Here is a 15,199-nt window from a genome sequence, read left to right on the forward strand (position 1 = left end):
TGCAAAGACCTTGACAGGAAGAAAAGATGAAGAGCTTGAAAACAAAGAGAGGAAACAGCTTCCCTAGGCAGCAGCAGAGGCAGCTGAAGGGCAGGAGTGCTGGCAGGTGTGTCACCACTGCCGTGCTCCATCAACAGCTTGTTCAGGCACTAATGGGGAAGCACGGGGCAAACCAGTGCCCTGCTCCACCACATCAATTGGACCCTGGGCTGAAGCACCTCCATGGTCAGCTCTGGAAGTCTGTCCCACACTGCTGCAAAGGGGTAAAGCAGGATGGAGAGGGTGGGGACTAGGCCCAAGGTGCAGCACTTTTTGGGTGGTCTTGCACTGGCACACACAGGATGCAAAGTGAGCATATCTGAGAAACCAGACACAACATCGACCAAAGTAGCTCTTCCTATCAATGCCAGAGCCCAGCTCTGTGTGTCACAGACAGACACATTCAAGGCCATTTCAGGAAGCCTGGTGAAAAGCTGTTATGTCAAGTGCTAGTTTGGTTTGGATTTGGTGGGGGTTTTTTTGGTGGTGGTTTGTTTGGTTTTTTTTTTTAACTCCTGGTGAAACTGCACTTTAAAATGTCTAGGCATTCAGCTATTGCTAGAGCTATTACACATGCTGTTTCAAATCTCATCTCTGGCAAGCATCCCAATTAAGCAGGCATCCCCGTTGATCAGCTTTCAGATCACATGGGATTTGTTCTGCTGTTGCATCTGATCCAATACTTTCCGCTTTGATGAATTTCATGTGTAGCCAGAAGGAGGCCCCACCCTTCTCATTTAGAGAGAAAAAAAATTCTCAAAGCCAGCTTCCACTGACAGCATCTTTGGGAAATCAAAGGCAGTTGAAAGAGCAATCTCTTGTTTGTCCTGAAATTGGTGTGGAGCAAGTTGGGCTGCAGGAATCAGACCAAGAGCTTGTTTAGTCTGAGTAAAGTGTGGGAAAGCAGGAAAGGAGCAGTCACTGCAGAACAAATTTTTATTTTCTTCTTTGTCCATGTCTCCCCCATGGCACAGTTTAGAAACCAGGGGCTTTTCTCATCAGATAAGGTTACTTCTGAAATGAGAGCACTAACCAGAAAAACCAACACCGTCAGTCTCAGAGGCAATTTAAAAGGCAGGAGTAAAATTTAGGAGCATACTGGACCCGCAAGATTGCAAAGTGGGAAGATGGGAACTTTCCAAAGAGGAAATCCCAAAGATGCTTTGAATAGCCAGCCAAAGAGTGTCCACCATGAATTCCCCACAGAGGAAAACTCCAAACAGGAAGGGTTTGCTTTTAGTACCGGGCTTGGAAATCAGTGCTACTATTTTGTGGGAATTCAGGATTTCCTTCTGATGTGGATATACGTTCAAACTCCACAAAAAAGAGGTGCAAGACTACAGCAGATAGAAGCCTAAGGCACAGCACAACTAAAGACTTTTTCTGTGGCAAATTTTCTCTCACCTTTACATCTTCAAAATGGGAAGAATTAACAGCACTTTCCTAGCTTATATGGCAGGGCCAAGATAAAGCTATTAGCAGACACTCATGATGATCAGAGTGATGGCAAACATGGAAAAGCCCCCAAAACACAGGGGGAATATGCCAGACTGAGGAAACGCCCCAGTCTGGTGGCAGAACACCGTTATAAAGGGACACTGGGCAGCTTTCCTCTGCTGAAACAGCTCCATCACAAGTTCTTACACCAAACATCACAACAGCCTCCAACAAGGAGGAATCCTCCACTGTTCTCTGGCGAGGATGAACCAGAAACACCTGAGCTTTTCAAAGCTGGGGTGACAGATGCTGTGATTCACATGGGCAGAGAGGCCAGGTACTGTAGGTGGGACACCAGGAGGCCAAGTTCAGGCTGGTTCACAGACTTGACACCTTCAGGCTAGAAGTGCTTGTCCAAGAGATCTGGCCAGTCCTCCTGTGTGGCATAACATGAGGAGCCTCACCCAACTACAGCACACTAAGTGCACATTGCCCCAGGAAAGATACTCAGCCCCAACTTTAAACTGAGAGCTCCCAATTAACTCTCTGTTAATTCTCCCAATTACTCTCTGCTGATTCAGATCAGCATTGAAGAGCTGCTTCAAGACCTCTGACAGTTCTTAAAACATACATTATGACAGACTAAAACTCAGCTAACAAATGTCATCCCCTCCCAGATACACCAACCAGCAGACACAAGCCAAAGCAGGGACCGGCAGTGAAGGCTTCTCTGAACTACCTACTCTGCAAACATCTGTCTCCCACAGGCTTCCCTTCTTACCTGAAGAAAAGCAAATCTTTCCTGCTCTTACTCTAAATCACCACTACTGTGAAAAACAAGTGACAGGGTTGTGACATTAGCATAACTCTCTGCTGAGACAACTGCAGTGAAATGGGTCTCACTCCCAGACATAAAAAAGTATTAAAGTCTAAACAGGATTCATCTTCCCCAGTTTTAGTCCAACGGTGCAACACATCTAGTCCAAGGGAGTCAGCATCATCTCAGTGTAAAACAACTATCTGAAACAGGATCCACTGGAACTGAGCCACTCAGAACTTCTGGGATGTATATAAATCAACTGGTCAAATAAGCACCTGGTGGTAAGACCCTTCCACTTGAAGTCCTGAATCTCACAGCTCCTCACTTATCAGAGGAAAACAGAGACACAGCCTGCCAAGAAGATGCAAAGGCAGCATCAGACACCCCTCTGGAAGATTCTGCGCAATTCTGGGCAGCACAGACAATGGCCTGAGCTCAGGCACAGGGCTGGAGCCTCTGTGAACAAACGGGAGGAACAGGGAGCAGTATGAACCCGATGGATCCGTGGCTGTAACTCACAATTGGCTGTAGTTGTGCACCCGGTAGCATGAACTGCATTTGCTGAGCAAACATGGCTGCGGCTGTCTTCTGCTGGATCAGGTTGTTGCGTCCATTTATTTCAAGTTGTGTTTTTAAGTGTGGGGGAGGGTGGAGATATTTGCAGTTCTCTCGGGTACACCGGCCCTAAAAAACATAATGGAACAGCATTTCAGTGAATGTAACGCCCAGGGCAGCCAGAGAAATTAAGGATTGTTTGGGTTACTGGAACAACACAATCATGGAGGCGGAAGTGGCTTGGTAGCTACTGTGCCTCTTTTGTGATTTTCAGATAACAGGTGAAGAGAAGAGCAACATGACTTCTCCTGCAGTAACACTAACTGAATACTATCAAGCTAAACCAAAAAATCAGGCTTCCTGGTATTAAAATGATGGTTGTAAGAAAAAACACCAAACAATTTAACACAAACACCAATACCTTCAGAAGCTAGTGGCAACAATTCCAGAAACAACAACAAAAATGCCCTGCTTCCTTGCGTGGGTTGCTTTTCCCCTCCTTCCCAACACCAGACCACTTAATTGGCCCTGACAACCAGACAGCAAGAAACAAAACTGTTTCCACCACTTCCCCAGCTGCACTGGATAAAACCTTAAGAGGACAGCTCTGTAAGGCAGCACCTCTGATCCACAACACGCAGGTACCCTGAGATGCTGAGAACAGGTAGTCACAGGAGGAAGAACTGAAACAATTTTCCCCCTTCATGCTTTCATTTTTCAAAAGTGATGCATGTTGCATCACTGACTCCTTACCCCCTGCAATAAACATAAGCACTGGCCATGCCAGTGGCTCCTAAAAAGCAAGAGATCACTGATGTTATCCCTGCAAATCCACTGAGATCATCACTTTAAAAACGTGTGAACTGTGCCTTACTTTAATAGTGTTTGCAAGTAGAAATAAGAGGATAAATATCAATACATCACTGAATAAGAAAGCTAGTAACAAATGTTGTCATTGAGATAAAATCGTTCTTGAAAAGTAAGTTGTTTCTCTTCCCCCCTTTCTTTTTGAATTTCTTCCTCAAAAAACAAAAGGCATACAGAATACATGAAATACTTAATGTAACTTTATGCTTATTTATAAAACTTTTATGCAAAAATGGTGACTTTTTTGAGGAACAAATTCTTTTGAGCTATTCAGAGCCTATTAAAATAAGGCCAGACCTGGAAGCCACACAGCTGTTCCATGACAGATAATTAATAATGGTTCCTGCAGCCAGCAAAGGTGCAGGACCATCCATTACCCAGCCTGTCCCAGGCACTCTTGTCAAGGGCTGGGCACAGAATTCTCAGTCTCAGTGTAATTAAATTTGCTTTCCAAAAGGGGCACATGAGATGACCCCATGTACCTGCACCTGTTAGCAGGATCACGTGCAGCAGAGCTGTAACCCCATAACCAGGTCCACAAGGATACAGCTGTTACATATCACTGCACCCAAGGCTCAGGTGGGAACCTCCTGGGATGAGCCCCTGATGCATCCAGGATACTCTCCTGGGGATTCTTTAAGGTTTTTGCAAACATACAGGTGGAATCACAGGACAGTCCAAGTACCACTGCAAAAAGCCAACACCATGACCCACTGCAGGGGCTGGTTTTGAATCCCCAGCCAGGCTCACCAGCATGCCAGGTCGCTGTAGAGCAGCCTGAGATTTCCAAGCTTTTCTCTGCCCCCCTTCCTGGTGGGGTGTCTTGGGGGTGACTTTATGATGTGTATCCCATATCACTGCCCTATGCCCAGAAATTTATTTTTGTGCCTTTCTATGCCTTTAAACTGAGCCTGAGAGGGGGGAGGAAAAAACTGAGCAAAACTTTTTCAAAGCAGTTTGCAGCTTGTTCAAGGTCACACAGAGATAGAGACTTTTTTTTCTCAACTGCGGCAGGGGAGTGAGAGGGGAGGGAAGCACCCGGTTTGCTTTTTCTTTTCCAGCCAGCTTTTGGCAGTTTCTTTTCCCCAGCTCCTTTCCTCCAGAGAGTTGAACTTTTGTTTTCCTAGGACTTCGTTTTTTTTTTCCTTTTCTCTTTGTTGGACTGTTTCAACATCAGAATACATTGGAAGGACTTTCCACCAAGGCCTTGGCCCTGGAGGTGGGCCCACCACCCCGTCCCAGATCCAAGGAGGGAGAGGGAGGACTACAGAAGGACTCTGAATTTTCCCCCAGGTTTCTCTCAGCAGAGCGGGAGGTTTTATCATTCAGCATTATTATCCTTTTCCTGGGTGTTTGTTAAATAAATAGTTTTTATCTCTTTCTCTTTCCCTTTCCTTCGAGGAAAATTTATTTTTTCCCGAACCTGGTGGGGGAGGGGTGGTTGTAGCCTGCCTTCTCTTAGAGGATGTACTTCTAAATTTGGCCAAACTGGAACACGGAGACAACAGCTTCACTGGGGAGAAGGCTGCAGAGTTTGACTACAGCTTAAAAGGGGCTGTTTGACATGTGTCATGGGAACAGGCTCCTCTCTTATCTGCTCCAAGGAGATCAGAGTTAAACAAAAGGCAAATAATTGAATGCAAGAAGTGATGGGCTACACCCAGAGGGACAGGAAAAAAACCCACTTCCAAACTTTAGCAGCCTGGCTTTGTGGAATGAAACTCTGCCCTGCTCCTGAAAGAGCCCAGTGGCTCCCAACAACCCAACTCAAAAAGAAAGAGGCTTTTTAATGCTGTTGTTTTGGCTTCTCAGCAATCCAACAGCCCCAGATCCCCAGCAGTAAATTAACTGCTCACCACCCCTGAGGACATGAATCTTTGTCACCAGACACTTTCTCACATCTGTGTGAAGTGAGGGTAAAATGGCACAACGCAGCTGGCTGGTGCTCAGACACCCAGTGCCACTACAACGGAAATAACCACATGATTGTGCAAGGAGAACACTCATCAGCACTAGGCAGAGCCTTCTCATGGCTGCACGGGACCAGGCCTCCCTACAGCCCTTCCCATCACCTGGGACCCAGCAAGAGTGCAGGGTTCTGCCTCAGAGCATATCTGCAGTGTCCCGCCTCCACAGCTTCTGCAGGGCTGCTGCTGACTGGGAGCCGACCCCGTGGAACCACAGGCTGTCCCCATGGCTAGGCAGCTGCTTGATTCCAAGCTCCAGCCTCCATGGGCTTACACATCAGCCTTAGAAATTTCTCCTGACTGTAACTTGGCACAAGTGCTTTGGATTGGGAAAACACTTATTTCTACCAAATTTGTGTAGAATAAATCTGTGTAGATGTTTCTACACTGCAGGAATGGAAAAGATGATAAAAAGAACTACTATTTTTTCTAAACAATACTTACACAGTCGACTTCAACTTGAGAAGGACTTTGCTATTTCAACTGAAATTGTGAATATCATTGATACCAGCAACCCCAGCTTAGTGTGAAACTTTGTTCTACTTTTTTGTTTCCTCTCAAACCAATTTGTTTAATTCTAACAGGGGGTTCTACAAACAGATCTCTTTTACTAGCAATAAAAAAACCACCATACAGCATGAGGCCTTGGTCTTGCAGACAGAGCCTGTAAGCTGAAATCAGTGCCCACACAGTATTACTGGTTTCAAGGACATGTATTTGTAAGAGACAGAGGTGTGCAGATGCTGCTGGAGAGCAAAGGCTGTGAAGTGCTGTCAGTCAGGCCTTCGAGGACTCAGAAAGACTAAATGAATCACTGCTACACTCAGATTCAAACCCATACCTTTGGTCTAACTCCTCCTCACAACATTTTGATCCTGAGCACCACCAACCACTGTGTTTCACCACGGCATATTGGAAGCCACAGCTGAGTTGAGCTGCCCTCTCCAGCACCACAGTAAGTTGTTCATCTCTCAGACGAATTTTAGGCACTGATGATGTGACAGAGTGACACAAAATGTTCCCAGTTCAGACATCTTGCTATGTAACAACTTTGAAGATGTCTTGCTCTATAGTGATGGGCCCCACTAGTACCCTCTAAACTCCAACACTGGTAGGGGTGAGCCTTTCTTCTACCCTTCCATCACAACACCCACAGTTCTTGGTACTTCCCAGAAACGCACACACTCTTCAAGACCAATTTCATCTCTACAAAAGCCGACAGAAGGACAAAGGAACTGCCATTTTAAACTCCTCAGTACCAGCTGCAACACAGCAGGGAAAGCAACAGGAAACCGGTAGCAAATCTGCTGTGTGGATACCAGGCTGGGGATAGATAAGGACAACTCCACTTTATACATGTGTGGCTTAGGAATACAATGTGAGAAAATACAACAGGAGTCAGGCCCCCAAGTTTTAGATGAGCATATTTATGCTACAAGGCACAGTTTTCCTGCAGGGACTAACTGTGGCTCCAGCATATCAAAAGCTCAGCATAGGGCACAGGACAGTTCCAGGGCTGTGCACAGAAGACCAACTGAGACATTCTCCAAGCTGAGTGTTGCACCAAAAAGCACCTGGAGTGGTCACTGCACATGTTGGGAAGGGGCCTGGTGACTGATCTGTGCTGGAAAGCAGCACATTGAGCCTGCTGGCACCAGTGCAGCCATCCTCTTGTAAAATTTGAAAATTTGAAATTTGCTGCTGTCAATTTAGCCTGAGTACTGACTCCAGGACAGGCACATTCCCACCCGGTCCTGGGTGGCATACAAGCCTGCAGCCAGGGAATCACCACCCAGTAACAGACTGCTGCTGGCCTTGGTAACATGCTAAATATAGCTGTATTTTCTGGCTCCTCGCAAAGTGGAAGGAGTCTGAAGGACCATATTCATCAGCTTCTTTGCCAACTACAGCCAGGAGCGAAAAGCATATGGACTGCACTTTCCAAGGCTTGAAAAATGGATATTAAAAATAAATCATTAAAGGATTTTATAAGAGTATCTTCTCCCCATTTCTTCCCACACACTCCCCCACCCATACAGTAGGCTGCTGGCATGTGATTGACTATGTGTTGCCAACTTAAGTCATGCTGTGATGGCATATACTGTAAATGGCTGGCATCTGACACCAGCTAACGTGACAGCGCTTGCACTGCAACAAAGCCAGCTGTTTGGAGTGCAGCACTGATGGCAGCACACTGAAATCCAGTGGAAAAACCTGCATTATACTGGCTGTGTGCAGTTTGCACCTTGTCATCTGCATCCTAGCTTGGAGGGATGAAAATAAGAGCATTCCAGGTACTGCACCAGGTTGGATGAACCTTTCCTAAGCATGTTGCACAAATTCTCTCCTCCCTGGCTGCTGAAGTGAGTTGAACTGTGATGCAGAAACAAGGCTTCCAGCATAAATCCCAACACTTGCTCACGTGTGCACCAGTAATGCAGTTTGTTACGGTCTCTTTAATCCCGGACACCAGTGAGGGGTTCCAGACACACATTTCTGGTTTTAATCACTGCACACTATGTCTCATCAATCATCAGCAGTTCTCATGTGAAAATCTTCACGCTAATGCGGCTTTTCACACACTGGAGGCTGCAGAAGGTTGGTGCCCTGACTGTGCCGTCTTTTCCACAGACACTGATGACATGTGCAATGACTGACAGCAAAAAGAATGAAAAGAGACTAGGCAGGAAAGGATTTCCGTGTTTTGCACAAAACCAGGCACCAAAACACAGTGTGTCGACATAACTTTTCTCTGCATGAAGCAGCAAATTTCCACCTCCCCAAGAGGAACTCAGTGGGGAGGCACATTCAGAGATGTGCTGGCCCTGCTTACTCAGTGCCTGTCGCTCCAGTGCTGAGGCATGAAACACTCTCTGCTTTCCATCCCACTCACCACATGCACATAGAGGCTCTCTCCTGGCCATGGATCCTTGCTCCTGCCACAACCTTGCATGGCTTTCTCATACACAATACAACTTCAACCACCATGGTGTCTGCCCCACATTTTGCAGGGCAGGCTGCAGAACTGCCATAGAGCATGAATTGATCTGAAACAGTGGGAGGCAAAAAGTGGGAAGCTCAGGGCTGCATCCCCGTGTCCATGCAGCACAGCTAAGAACATATACTGAGCAGCACATGCTGTTCCAGGTCTACCCCTGCTGACATCTGCTCTTTAAGAAGAGAGAGGAGGTAGACTTGGTACCTGGTAATGCCCAAGCTCTTAAGTCCTTCACCAATCCTCTAAGGACTTGCAGCTTCAAAGTTACCCTCCCAGGACAGCAAACCACCAGTGCACCACCTCTATTCAAGTGCTTTGTGCTCACTACCGTTTGTCCCTAAGCAACCTGCTCCAGGGCTGAGCAAGTGGAATGCCGGCTGGATTGAGTGGCACGTCCTACCATCTCCAGTGCCCTGTGTGGCTTATCCAGCCACCTCCAACGTTGCACCACGCTCCTCTTTCCACACAGGTAGAGAGCTGCGTTGGAGGAAGGGAAATAGCTATCCATCTCACTGCTGGATCAAACACCTTCCACTGGCAAACAACATCAAATAGCATGGAAATGGCGTTTTCAACTAGAAAACAAAGGAGGCTGATCTGACAAGTCAGTCCGATCATTAGCGAGTGTTACCTCTCAGATAGGTGTTCATGCAGCCCAGCTGTCACTCGCTGCAGTTCAAAGCCAGCCCTGAACACACCTTATCTGCAAGTCCTTTCCACAGGCTAATGAAATGTCAGAAATTATGCTGCCAATTGAGCCAATAAGAACTGCAACCTTGCAACCTCCAATGAACATTGACCCTGGCCCAATACATCAGGTAACTTCTGCTTAAGAGCAATGCTTTCCTCCCAGCAGTGTTGGAACAGCTCTTTTTTAAAAAACTTTTACAGAGAAGTTTTAAAGTGTAATTATGTACAAAACACTGCTTGAATATGTTCTCATGGGAGGATGTTAGCCCACCTAAAAGCATCCTAAAAAGCAAGTCTAGACGAATGTAGTGAAGTGATACATCTCCCCATTGCCCACTCAGATCACCAATTTTCTTTGTACCCATTACTCATGTATTTCCCAGACATGGGACTCCAACACATCAGTCTCCTCACAGCTGATTTTCAACTGCAGTTTTGCTCCACTTGCAACAAAAACCTAAAACTTCTGGTTTAGGCCAGAACAGGAAATATTCCCTTCCTCCTTGAGGAAGGACCCATACTTAAAGGCTGTGGTCACATCTACCCCCCCTTCCTTAAAACTCTCAGCTCTAGACTATGCAAACTGTCCTCTTTCAGCTCTCCCAGCACAGTCTCCAAGCTTTTCCTTAGGCTACTCCCCCAATCCCTGCTGCTGTGGGTACCTGCATGGGGCACTGTGCTCTACCTAACCCCTGACCAGGGCTGCGCAGGTACACAGATTTTTTCACATGTCCTGCAGACGACACTGCTGTTTTTACATCTCTGCATGGCATTTTCTTTCCTACTAACAATGTAACATTCTTTGATTCACTCTCAACAAGCCTTTTCCAGAACTACTCCAGACCCAGCTATGCTGCACCCAGTATGAGGCAGCTGATTCAGTCCAATGCTGTTATTTCATACTGATTTTACTGAACTCACTTGCCTTTTTATGGATTACTTTTCCAACCTGTCAAGACTATCTGCACATCTGGTTCTCTAAAGAGTATCTGTAGTTCCTCCCAGCTCAGAGCACGCTTGTTAAGCATACTCTCTCTATTCCATCATTCAAGCTATCAGAACAAAACAAAACCAAACAGTTGCACCAAGCACATCCTTCTAGACTGCCACTGAACTGAGTTTTCCAAGCTGTTGTGGATAGTCACACAGAAGTTTATCCTCTGCTTTGTTCCCTGTCTTATTTGGAAGTGGATTTGTGCTGCGTCAAAGACTCCCAAACATAACACCAGCACTCCATCCTCCCTCTCTGAAATAACTCATCTCAAAGGGTTTCCAGTTCTACTGCTTTTTCTGCTCCTCTTGGGACAGATGTTGGCATTCTGGAGAGTCCGTACTCTGCACCCCTCCTATGCCAGCAGCCCTGCTTATACAGTATTGGGTACAAAGAAGTTGGTGGTCTAAAGTTACTTGTAACAGCAATAAAAAATACAGCACAGCTGGCTGCTGACATTTTTCAAATGCAGGTGTAACATCCATTTACAGAGAGCCCAGAGACTGCTGTTATGGTGAGGATCTGGCTGTGAATAGATCATAGCTGGAAAGAAAAAGTAAAATATATCTTCTAGTTAGTATTACTAGATGGCAATCAGCCTCGAAGGCAAAGGAAACAACACAGACTTCCTACCATACAGAAGTTTCAATTTCAATGTGTGGAAATAAAAATGCTAGAGTTAAGGTTAATCTGGTAGTTTCCAGCCATGGATGATACATAGCCTGTGAAATGCATGTTCTTGCCAAGAAAGAGTACAGGTCATGAATACAGAATTTGCTGGAAATAGAATTCAAACAGCCCATAAAAAGCACAAACCACAGTTTTACAACATCTCTAGGATGAGTTTTGCCTAACTTTGAAATTCCCACCTCTAGGTCCAAAGAGTCACCTCCCTGAGCCTGCGCAGACAGATGAGAAGAAAACTGCTAAAATTTTGGCCCAACTCAGCTCCCCTGCAGTCACTCGAGAATTGTTTGCAGATTTTATGCTGTTCTGAATGATGCTCTGAGCTGCAGCAGCAGCATGTCAGCTCTGACACAGGACTGTTGAGGTGAACAGGGACATGTCTTTTGTCAGGGTACAGAGGACAAGAGTCAGATCTGCCTTTCCACATAACTTCAGTGGAAAAACCAGAATAGCTATCACAAGCTCCCAGGGCTACCAACAATCCCAGCACTCTCAACGCAGCTGCAGCCTGTCACTAAAACAGCAACTGAACTTTATGGCTTCAATGAATGTTAGGTCAAGCCTTTTCTGAGCAAGCCTAGACTTGACTTTGACTGAAATGAGTGAACCTTGATGTTTTGCATGATTCCAAATGAAAGCAGGTGACATTTGGCAGCTACAACAAGAGTTTTGGATCCTTTTGAACTGAGAGCTCAAAGCAAAGCTCAGTGGCACATGCAAGTGCAAGGCAGCTTGAAAACCCTTGGAACACACCAAGCAGACACACTGCGTTCACCCCACTGAAGGGAGGCTGGTACATTCTGCACAGTCCCAGTCTGCCCCTGGTGCATTTTACACAGTCTACCCAGTTTTCCTCTTCCTACAGCTGTGGGGGAGAGCCTTGGAAAGCCAACCAATGTTTGAGCTTAAAAAACCCAAAGCATTATATCCCTCTGCAACTTTGAAAGAACAGGTCAGCAAAACACAACCACTTCAGTCCAGGTAGGGTCTAGCTCTATGTCCAGGGAGTTAGAAAAATGCACAAGGAATGGAAAGCAGACACAACAATCCCTAGCTCTAAGATACTGATGCTGCTCTTCAGCCTCTCCCTGTGACTGTTCTCCTGGGAAGTTTTTGCTCTGCAGGGAAGATGGAAAGAAGGACAGAAGGTAAAAAACGTCAGCATCATTTTTGCAAAATATATTCAAATCCAGAAAAAAAGCTGCCAACAGCCAGCTGAGGAGATTGCTGAACAAACACTGCTGAAGACCCGTAACACTTCCATCTCTTTGTCTTTCCAGCCTTTGTCTGTGAAAGACAACCTCTACCACAGACACAAATCAGGCTGTAGGGGCTGTGTTGTGTGCCACTGGCTCAGGGGGATGTGCTGTGCTGGAAGGCTCTCTCCCATCACAGGACTGGAAAGCTGCCCCTTGCCACCAACACATGATGACCAACCCCTATGGCACATGGCCAAGCTGACAGGGCTTTGGTCATCTACTTATTGCATAGTTGGACAGGTCACCACCAAAAGGCATATAAAGGGCAGCAGCACTTTGCCCTAGCAGGGGACACGCTTCCCACCACGTGGCACAAACAGTTTAGCAGCTGAACAATTTCACTAGTATATTAAAAATGTACACTGAGCACATCACAGCGGTTCCCTCGCACCAGGGTAAGAGAGTGATCAGTTGCAAATGCTGGCAACAAACAGATGCACAGCGTGGCCAAGCCCTACTGCACACGCCAGCCCTTTCAAAGAGTCTGTGTAAAAGTGCAAAGCACGTAGATGGGGGGGTTTGCAAGATCAGATGTGCTCTGCTGGAACTCAAACATGCTTATCTAGGACTTGCTTAAAATCTGCAGCCTCAAAATGCTTGTCATACTTGTTTTTGTTTCACAGCTCAAACCAGAGCAGGATATAAAAACAAAGCAGAGAGCAGTATTTCTATGTCCTCATCTCCCTTTTTGGTAGCACCTTAACTGGTGACAGCCACTCACAGCCATTGCCAATCACTTCAAACCACTGACCTCAGCAGGCAAATCCATCTCCAGAAAGAAACGATGGCTTGTTACCATAGAGCTCAAGTATTAAAACAAGTACTATCACCCTGACATTTTAAAATATATTTTAATTAGGAACAGGGGGGACATGCAACTACTGCATTCCAGTAGACTCTAAGCAGCCACAGGCACTAGCGTAAATTCCCAAATCCTTATTCACCTGGCAATTAGGGAACCGAGAGCTGCTGTGAGTGAAGTTTTGCACATTGCTGAATACAGCAATGTTCCAGTGAGTTTCCCCAGGACACCACAAAGAGGTCATGGCTGTCCTCCTGCTTTCACGCAGGATTTTCATTCCAAGATGTTTGTTATACTTGAAGGTTCTTAAAAACTGAGAGCAGTTATTTTGTTGGGGAAAAGCCCAGTAGCTCCTTCATTGTATTTTTACATCTTGACAACTCTTTCCAGCTCTGTTCCCCTGCCAAGCTGTCGTCTTTGAGGCTAATGGCACACTCTGTTATGCTCAATGAAGAAAGTGTATTGATTTTAATGTTTTTGGTTTGTGGAACATTTTAGCTTGCTCCAAGCAATGGACAGTGTTTACCAAGTCCAATAAATATATATTAAAAGAGTATGGATGGCACTGTCAAAGTGTATTTTCTGAGCTGTAGAGCCACAGAGCAGAAAAACATTTATCTGAGAGATTAATACTTCCAATAACAGCAATCTCATGCCACAAAAGACAGGAATAAAGACTTCATCAAGCTCCTTTCTTTTGTACTTTGATTATGCTACATTTGTGAACCATATCAGTCTGTTACCACCACATATTTGAAATGAGGTTTAAACAGAGTAGAAGTATCATCATTCAGAGTTCCTGAACTGAGCATTTTTAATGTTTTCCAAGTATGATTCCACTACTCTCCTAGGTTCAGGAATGTTACAAGCACAATAAAATAGGCTTAATACAGTATCAAAAGGAGTCTCTCTCCAAGACAAGACTTAACAGACCTGCCTGGCCACAGACCTGATGAAGGAACTGATCGATAACAATTACAGAAGGCGGCATTTAGTGCCCAGTGAAGAGAGCACATTTAGGAGCATGTTTAGCCCTGGGACTGCTGCATGTACAGAGTAGGATGTGGAGTAGGTGACATCCAGCAATGTTAATATTCCTGTGGGCTTCAATGTGGGACTATCTCTAAGTAAAAAAAATCAATTCTACCTAGAAGATAGAAACACTGGCAAGTTATTGATTTTTCTTCTATAATAAATTACAAAAAAAGCCCATGCCAGCTCTCTGGAACAATATTGCACAAGTACTGTATTAAAAAAACACTACAAAACCCCACAGATAAACAAAATTAAACTTCACATATGTCTTCTACCTTCTATCTCCCTCAATTGTGTCCCTCCTGATTGCTACTACACCAGGCCAGCATTTGAAAATAGCAAGTGCAGTTTCTCTTGTCCCTTAAACCATCTTTTCATTGTAAATCCCATAATCCAATTCTGTAACTTTCACCAGCTGAATCTGTCAAGGTCATACAGAAAGTTGATGCTTCTGACCTTCCTCTACCTACAGTGTCTGTTGAATATTACAATTGCAGCAGGCAAACCACACATAGATAGAACCAAGCAAAGTACATTAAAGCCCAGGAGAATAAATGTTAAAGTACTGTGTTCATGAATACAAATATCGGACATGTGACCATCTCCAGCAGCCTCACGCCTCAAGTTTACACAAGGGAAAAGGCAAATAGGGAAGAGCAGAAATTGATAACTAAGTATCTGACCCAAACCCTGCCTCCTGTTCTGTAGAGGGCAAAGTCATGCTGAGAAAACCTCATTCTCACTGTGTTTCGGAAAGCAAAATGAAATTGCAAATAAAAAGATATGGAGGTGGCTAGGTTTGGTTGGGTTTTTCTAAGAACTTGGCAAAATACAACCATTTACCAACTGAGGATTAGCCCAATTTTTGTGTTGTTGCTTTGCTCAGAAAGCAACAGCTAAATGGGCACAAACAGATCCCTGTTTTTCAAAAGACAATGAAAAAACTTCTAAAAAAAATTAATTCCATCTGGACTAAATTTCCAGGGAGAATCTTCAGCTTGGGAAAAAAAAAAACTGTGCAGGATGTGCCTCAGCCTTTACTGTGGCGCTGC

At 45.2% G+C, this 15,199-nt stretch overlaps 1 protein-coding gene across 12 annotated transcripts in view; it reads right to left on the minus strand.

Annotated features, from left to right (window-relative positions):
• Positions 1 to 15,199, minus strand: part of MBNL3 (muscleblind like splicing regulator 3) — a 94,526-nt gene that overhangs the window by 29,847 nt on the left and 49,480 nt on the right. For 11 of the 12 annotated variants that reach the window (XR_006016268.1, XR_006016267.1, XR_006016269.1 and 8 more), the window contains one exon: positions 2,816 to 2,980. The exons of the other annotated variant lie outside the window; for it this stretch is intronic. Coding sequence is in view for 8 of the 11 variants with exons in the window: in XM_042029129.1 (XP_041885063.1) it covers positions 2,816 to 2,980 (165 nt within the window). In the remaining 3 variants the exon portion in view is untranslated. The remainder of the gene's footprint in view (positions 1 to 2,815; positions 2,981 to 15,199) is intronic. 12 annotated transcript variants of the gene reach the window in all.

Source organism: Corvus kubaryi, unplaced genomic scaffold (genome assembly GCF_017639235.1).
Source record: "Corvus kubaryi isolate FWS band 111438036 unplaced genomic scaffold, C.kubaryi_AGA036_p1.0 37322, whole genome shotgun sequence".
Taxonomy (NCBI): Eukaryota; Metazoa; Chordata; class Aves; order Passeriformes; family Corvidae; genus Corvus; species Corvus kubaryi.